This window comes from Propithecus coquereli, unplaced genomic scaffold (assembly GCF_000956105.1).
Source record: "Propithecus coquereli isolate 6110/MARCELLA unplaced genomic scaffold, Pcoq_1.0 Scaffold383, whole genome shotgun sequence".
In the NCBI taxonomy this organism is placed as follows: domain Eukaryota; kingdom Metazoa; phylum Chordata; class Mammalia; order Primates; family Indriidae; genus Propithecus; species Propithecus coquereli.
This window is the reverse complement of record NW_012149541.1, coordinates 517,104-525,255: the sequence shown is the minus strand read 5'-3', so window position 1 is coordinate 525,255 and position 8,152 is coordinate 517,104. Positions and strand designations below refer to the sequence as shown.

Below are 8,152 nucleotides of genomic sequence, written 5' to 3'. Positions count from 1 at the left end.
TTGCAGGCAGATATGAGAGAAGAGCATTGTAAAAAAAAGAGCACAGAGCAAGTGTGAGCACAGGCCTGGTGTCTGAGAGGGAAGATATAAGTTGTGCTGGACATGGGAATTTGGGCTCTGAAGGGGATGGGGTGAGACACAGCTGGAAGAGTTAGGAGGGAGGCACACTGTGAAGGTCTTTAACCGCAGCCATGGAGTCTGCACATCATTTTGGAGGAAGTAGAGGCATTGCTGGAATATTTATGAAGTCATACTGAACTCAGTTGTCTTCCTCCTGCTCCCAAATTTGCCCTTCCTCCTCCACAACCATGTTCACTTAACACCAGCTCCAGACAGCTCTGGCCTCCCAGGCCAGAATCCTAGATGATATCCTTCTTCCCTTCCTTTCCTTACATTCAACTGGTCATCAAGTCTTATAGATTCTATAGTCTGAAAGTCTCCACTGAAGGCCCTGACTTTACCACAATGCAAAATGTCAATGTAACAAAATTGCACTTGTACCCTGTGAATGTACACAAATAAAAAATAAATGGGAAAAAACGAGGATCTCCAGCAATGTCCCTTCTTTTTTATCCCCAACTGTCACTACCTTTGTTCAAGATCTCACAATCTCTTATCTGGAATAAATCAGTCACCTCAAGGGTTTCCCTACCTCCAGTTCTCTCCACAGCCAAATCCATTCCTATAGCACCTAGCATGATCATTCTAAATCGTAATTATTCATACCCCTTCTCAGCTTAAAAAGCCAAATAGTCCCCCAGTACCCTTAAGATAAAATAAAACTCCCTTCACCTGGCTTATATCCTTTGTCATTTTTCCAGATTCAACTCAAGCCTTATCTCCTTTGGAAGCCTGCTGTAAATCATTTCTTCCCAGGGTACAGTCAGGAGAGCCTTATGTGTACCCCTAGGGTGCCTGTGACAACCCTCTGTCACAGCTGGGCAGGCCTGTTTCTCCCAAGAGGCTGTGAGCTCTCCAAGATAGGAACTTTGCTGTACTTAGGTTTTTACTGGGTATAGTACCTGGCATGTGGATTCTAAAACCCTGATGACCTGACTCCAGCTCTGTACCCCTCACTTCTCACCCCTGAACCCTGGATTCAAGCCATTCCAGGTCTCTTTTCTGCATTAGTATATGCTGCACAGTGCAAGCTGTGACTATGGTCACTACTCCCTTTTGTTCCATTTTTTGCGTGGAAAATGCCTGTTTTTTCTTACCCAACCTATGCTCTTTTGTACTTCCAAAGTGTTGTCATATCTCTCTCATAGCACTTAACACACTGGCACTTTGGAGGGCAAGAACCTTGGTTTATCTTCATGGAACCTTTTAGAACATAATAGGTGCTAAAGAAACTTTTTGAATAAATGAATGAATTGGTTGGTGCTAGGCTCCTTTGCATCTGTTCTGATTTCTGCACTCTAAGGCACAAGAGGCAAATAGGGCTCCTGTCCTCATCTTCAAGACCTGAAAGTCTGTGGTGTATACTTTAAAAGCATCAGTTTCAGTTATGTGGCATTTCTTAGCCATCTTCCCAGTGGAGTTGGTAAACACCAAATGCAACGCTACGACTGACATTTTGGTCACAGAACCATTGTTGGCTCAACCCATACCTTGCTTCTTCTAAAACATTTTCTAAATAGAGGTCAAGAACATGGTCTTTGGCTTCAGATAGCCTGAGTTTCAAAGTAGGCTTTGCCACTTACTGACTTTTGGACTTTTAGGCTTAATTAACTCACTTGAAAATGGGACTAAGATCGCAAGCCATAGTTATGAGAATTCAGCCAGATAATGCATGAACAGCACCTGGCACATGGAAAAACTCTCAACAAATGGTAATTATTACGCTTAACATGTCTCCGTACTCTGGGGTAGCGCAGTCGCCATAGGGAGCTCCCGAAAGAGAAAGCTCAGCCTAAGGGGGTGGATTCGGGCCTAGGACGGTGATGGCGACGATTGGACCGTAGTATCGCCAGGCCGCATTCCGCTCCTCGGGACCCAATTCCCGGGCTGCAGCCTCTTCCGCGGCCCCCCGCCCCACTGGAGGTCCCAGGCCGTGAACGCAGCGGGGAAACCTTGTGTGGGCGGAACGCAAGTGCAGTGGTGGGAGGCTTCCGGGGGAACCACACGGGCGACGGGTCGGCGGAGGCAGAAAAGCGCCGGACGCCGGGCCGATCATGGACGCTTGACAACCTGCGGGCAGTCGCCGGGAGGCCGAGCCAGCGACTAAAAGGACCAGGAGGTGGCACGGACAGGTAGGGGCTGGCGAGAGGGCAGGCCGCGCGGGGCCAGCGCGCCAGGCTCGGGCAGACTGTCCCGCTTCGCGCCAGCCGCCAGGAAAGCCAGTGGCCGTGCCGCCCCGCCCCCGCCTGGGGGAGCGCGCCCCTTGGCTCTTTACTCCACGACGGCGGCCCTGCTTGCAGCACGCCGCCCGCCCAGAAGTCCACCCCAGCTTGCGACCCTCAGCTTCAGTGCTGTGGCTGCCCTCACTCCTCCACCTCCCAAAAGCTGCCCCTTTGCCCCTCTCCAGTCCATCAAAATAGCGCCCTCCCCCCCGACAGGAATTTATCTCCGCTCTGTCTTTAGCCTCTTCCTCCGGTCTTCAGAAGAAAGCGTCTAGAATCGTCTCCTTACACTCTGTGACCTCACAGGCTTTGCTCCTTAGGCCGAGATCTTTTGGAGGGACCGAAGTTTCTCTCCAATACCCTACCCCTCTCTACCCCCATCTCCTTCCATTCAGTCTCTTGGCTGAAATCCCCATCTGACTTTTCACACATGTCCGCTTGGAAGGGCGGTTTTGTTTCTCTGCTCCTAACCATCACCTACCTATAGTCCTCCCCTTCTCCTCCCCGCCTCGTCTTCCTCTCACTCTCTCCTCTTCTCCCTCTCCTTTTCCCTCCTCAGAACCCTTTGTTTCCTAGCACTTTTTCTGTTTCTGACAGGACCTTTTTAGGTAACCCTAAGTGAGGCAACATGCTTATTTCTCTAATTCTGTGAAAGGGCTACCCATCTGTGTGCCTGCCTCCACAGGAAAACATAGGGTTGTTTTTTTGTTTTTTTTTTTTGGCACTAAACTGTCCTTTAAATTGTTCTTTGCTTCACTCCACTATATGTGTTTTCCTTCGTTTCATTACACTGCCCCAATATGTATTATTCTTGGAGGAGAAATCTCTTCTTAGGTGGGACTCCTATAGAGTATGCGGTGTGTCCACATACACTTGACCTGTAATTAGACTACACAATTGAGAGACCCTCCTATACCTTGTCTTTGGACTGGCAATACAATGTCTTCATTGTTTTCCTACATCTTTTTATTGTTTTCTTGAGGTTTTGTACGAGTTCTGAAGTCATTTGGTAAAATGTCACGTATCAGGAGGAGGCCAAATAGAGGATTTTTCCCATGGACTTACACGTGTATTTTCTTAGTTTGAATATGTTGCTGTTTATCTTTCAGAATGATTTCCCCCCTTTTCCTATGCTTAAATGACTTATTTGATTAAATGAGACGTCTTTCATGTCTGCTTTTTGTGTCTTCTTTATCTGCATCTGCCTATAGATGGGATTCTTATGACACAGTGGGAGCTGTAACTGATTGCTTTTGCTTACATCTGGTGCCTTGTGTATGGGCAGTATCACCTGTTTCTTAAGCAGGGTCTATAAATGAGGTGGATATAAAACAGCTACCGAAAAACTCCTGCGTGTTTCTTTAGATCCTGTTCAGATTTAAGGACTTAGAAGGTGTTGCTTCTGGGAGAGAGGCAGATGGGGATGAAGTGACTTTCACAAAGTGTATTTCAAACCTCAGAATTGAGGATGAGATCTCTTAACTCCAGGTTGAACAGTACCTATCTCACAAAGTGGTAATTGTATATGGACTCAGGAACTGTTTTTTCTATATGAACACTATAAAGTATTCTTGTGTCTGATCCAGCATTAAATAAGCATAGACTTTGCAAAGGAGAAGGAAGAATGACTGACACACTTTTCTTCTGGACAGATTTCAAGGCCAGAGAATGGCAGGTGAACAGAAACCCTCAAGTAACCTCCTGGAACAGTTTATTTTACTAGCCAAAGGTACCAGTGGCTCAGCTCTCACTGCTCTCATAAGCCAGGTGTTGGAGGCTCCTGGAGTATATGTCTTTGGAGAACTGCTAGAGCTAGCCAATGTGCAGGAGGTAAGAATGGTTTACAAACAATTTCCCTGTCTTCTTTGTTCTAAGCTTTTCTGTGATTCTCCAGGTTTCCAAGGAATTTCAGTGCTAAAGTATCACAAACCTGTGAGGTACTCTGTTGAGGGAGAGATGGGAATTAGTGGGGCAGAGGAAGAGTTTAAGGATGATATCTTGGGCTCCTTTCATTCAGTATTTTCATCTTAACTTGGGTAAAATTAGATTGGATTGCCAATAACTGAAAGATAGTAAAAAAAAAAAAATCAAATTGATCCTGATAAATTAGAAAAGTAGTGCTATAAGCATGGACTGATGTTTAATAGGGGTAGTTTCAGGCATTCTTAGGGACAAAAAAACCTCCAGTGCAGTGTAGATCAGGAAGATTGGTCAGGGACATACATAGCAGAGACTTGTTGTTGGACATGAGATGGACACAAATACGAGTATATTGTTCCTGCGGAAGAGGGCAATGTTGTGCTAAAGTAGACATGTTAGAAGATGTGACATGAAAAGCTGGGAAGTAATCCATTTTGCTTTGCTTGCTTGTTTGCTTGTTGGCATTAAAGCCTTGGGTACCCAGTTTTGGTCATTGTGCCTGAGAAATGAGAAGATCTGTTGAAGAATGACCAGATGGAACAGAGATGTGAAGCAACCTATACCTTTCAACCTCTACTACCCACTTTTGGATGCATTCATTCGTTCATTCATTCATTTATTATTTGAGAAAAATCTGTGAACATCTTTATTGCTTTTTTCAGGGAATGGTGCTCAGAAGTTTTTGGTGCATTGGTGGGGCAGGTCCCCTTCCTCTTATCATCATTGGCTTCTGGCTGTGCAGTGGTGCTGGCGCTGTAGATGTCCACCATGCACAGATTTGGGTGGTGGCAGTCCTTGCGGATCATATGCTAGATGCTGCTTAGAGTGATCCTGGTTTTCTTGTTAGTAGTGGTTTGCATGTAGGAGATGGCCATCTTTCACTGGGTGGTTCATCACCTTCATGACCAGTATGACTCCTTTGCTGTTGGCTGCCAGCTCCACACCCACAGCCAGTTTTAACAGTAGTTGCAGTGAATCGGCCGGTTGTAACAGAAGGAATAGTGGCCCTCAGGTTATTAGTCTTGGTGCTGTATGTCTGCTTATTCCTCTTGATCAGGAAACTGGAGCAATTCCCCACAGGCATCCATTGCAGATGCCCACACATGGCTCCTCTCTGTGCGATGGCCAGAGATAAAAAGAGCCACTTTTACCTTTTAATTGTAAATTTTTGTTTAACGTCAGTATTGCTTGCTAAACTGGCTCTGTGAGCATAAAATCTGTTGTGCTTACCATTGTTTCCTTAGAGCTGAATACATAGCCTAACACACAGTAGGCTTTCAGTAAAAATTTATGAGAGGTGGAAAATGAATTCTATGAGGGAGATTTGAGAACTGGGTTGAAATGAACTGGGTTCATTTTTCAACAGAGGAGATAGCCAAGGGGTAATATGTTCGTTCAGGTTCATGACAAGCCTTGAATGAATATGCCAAGTGGTTGTTTTATAACTGTGGAAGGTTGGCTAAGAGGAGACAGATGAAAATTAAAGCCAAAAGACCTTATTGAGTTAGGCCAGTGGGAGAAGTTTTGGAGTATTTGCTCTCGAGAAAACAGTCTGTTCCAGCTAGTTTTGTAATTGTCTGTCTGAAAGATGGGGGCTAGATTTGATGGTCTTTACCACGTCTCTGCTACCTCTGATTCAGGGATCTCAGGAGGTTCATAATAACCTCAGAAGGTAGATTGAGGTATTAGGATACTGGAGTTCTCATTGGGGTGCTTGGCAAATCGCCTTTATCTTCCCACACTTTGTTTTTTCCATATGTGAGCTGGGAATAAGCAAGTTGCTGTTCAGTGATCTGAAATTATGGGTGCAGTTCTTGGAACCTTTTTTAAAAAATGGCTAAAATTAAGTAGTATTGCTATTGTTGTCTGCAGAATTCCACTTGTTATTCCCGTTTAGACTTTACTGAGTTTGGTAACTTGGAAGAGTAACAGGAGCATGTTTGTGAGTCAAGAAAACCACCCAGTTAAGGTAATTGACGGCAGAACAGTTCTGGGCAGAACAGTGGCTCTTTCATTTTCCTTCTACACATGGCTCTCTGCCATCAGTATCAGTAAGTAATTTTAATGAAAATTTTTATTTGGGGCAGCTTGATATCCTGGTTTCCTGTCCCAGCCTGGCTTTCTGTCATACCTTATGCTATGCTAATCTCTCCCAGGGTTCATAGTCCACATGTAGTCCTGAAACTTGGAACCAACCCTAAGCTTTGTTCAGTTTGGGTTGATAGTGGTTCATGCTATACCTGTCAAGCTTGTATGTAGACAGGGCTGCTTCCGTCTTTGTTTTAATGCAAAGGGACTCCTGAGAAAACTTGAACTGCTTCCAGTGCTTAATGCTTAATGCTGTGTGTGGTGGGGCTGGAGAGAGCGAGAGAAGCAGTTACTTGGGCATGCTATGTGTAGTATAAGACATAATCCTAAGTGAGAAAAATTAAATTTGGGGTTTTAATAATCTTATTTATCTTTTCCTAAAGAATCAGAGTTGGAAGGGACCTCAGGGACCAACTAATCAAACAGTTCATAATAAATGACCATGGCGTCTTTAGCACATGATCACCTGTTCCCTGTTTGAACACTACAGTGATTGGTAGCTTAATCTGTGGTGAACTTTTTTTTTTTTTTTCCCTTCTCAGCTTGCAGAAGGAGCTAATGCTGCTTATTTGCAGTTACTGAACCTGTTTGCCTATGGAACATACCCAGATTACATAGGTGAGTTGGTTAAGATTCTTTAAAAGACTTATCTTAATGATGTTGCTCAGTTTGGAGATCATTGAGGTTTGAATATAAAGCGTGGGGGTGGAGGATTTCTTGACCTGGCTGTTTCCCATTTTACTGTGCTCTGTAGGTAAGCTCACCAAAGAAATTTCCCTCTTGCCTTTTATTTCCCAGTGGGTAAAATGAGAACTGAGTGCATGCTTATCGATAAATGTAGGCCTTGATTTTATTTTCCAGATGAGATTCTTTTTTTTTTCGAGATGGGGTCTTGCCCTGTCACCCAGACTGGGGTGCAGTGGTGCTGTCATAGCTCACTGCAGCCTCAAACTCCTGACCTCAAGCGATCCTCCTGCCTCAGTGTCCTGAGTAGCTGGGATCATGCCCGGCCCAGATGAGATTCTTGAGGACTGGTATTTATAGGGCACTTGGAGTGCTGTGAAGTGTCAGATACCTACTTGTAACATATCTCAGTGTTTTAAATATTATCAAAATAATATCACCATATTGAAGAAAATTTGGAACATAGTTTTTTAAAAAGTCACTTATAGTCATACCTCCATTTAACTACCATTAGCATTAGGGCACTGGACTTTATGCTTGTGTTTTCTATTACACAGGTGTAATTAGATTATCCAATTTTATGTCTTTTTCCTACTTATTTGATAAGCATTTATCCATATGTTAAGTCTTGTAAGTCTCTTTTGTAGGATATTTGAGTCATTTTAAATTTGAATCTTAAATATGAGGAATGAGATACTTGACTGTCCAAACATTAACTTACCTTCCACCCAAACCATTTTTTTCTGGCTTCCCTAGTTTTTTTTTTTTTTTTTTTTAAGTGGTATGACATTAGCCTGATATTCAGGGGGTTCCTTGCTATATCCCTGACTACTCACTGGTCACATCTGCTTATTCTATGCTGCTGTCAGACTGGACAGTTTGCCGCTTCCTGATACACATTTTTTCTGACCTTTGCTTTATTCCAGTGAGTGTGTCCTCTATTTCTATCCTCACTTATTAAACAGGCAGCATTGCACAGATTCTGGAACCAGAATGCCTGCATTTATATTCTAGCTCCATTTTCCTAGTTGTGTGTCCTTTGGCACATTAAATAATTTTATGTGCCTCAGTTTCCTTATCTGTAAAATGGGACTTATATAATACAAATGTATTTGTAT

General features: G+C 43.8%; 1 protein-coding gene across 2 annotated transcripts in view; it reads left to right on the top strand.

Annotated features, from left to right (window-relative positions):
* COPS7B (COP9 signalosome subunit 7B) overlaps positions 1-8,152 on the top strand; it is a 35,596-nt gene that overhangs the window by 12,346 nt on the left and 15,098 nt on the right. The window contains exons 1-3 of one of the 2 annotated variants that reach the window (XM_012652204.1): positions 2,103-2,252; positions 3,995-4,172; positions 6,893-6,968. In XM_012652204.1, the coding sequence (XP_012507658.1) occupies positions 4,011-4,172; positions 6,893-6,968 (238 nt within the window). In that variant the 5' untranslated portion in view covers positions 2,103-2,252; positions 3,995-4,010. Of the gene's footprint in view, positions 1-2,102; positions 2,253-3,994; positions 4,173-6,892; positions 6,969-8,152 lie in introns of those variants that run through there. The other variant, XM_012652205.1, reaches the window with a different exon arrangement.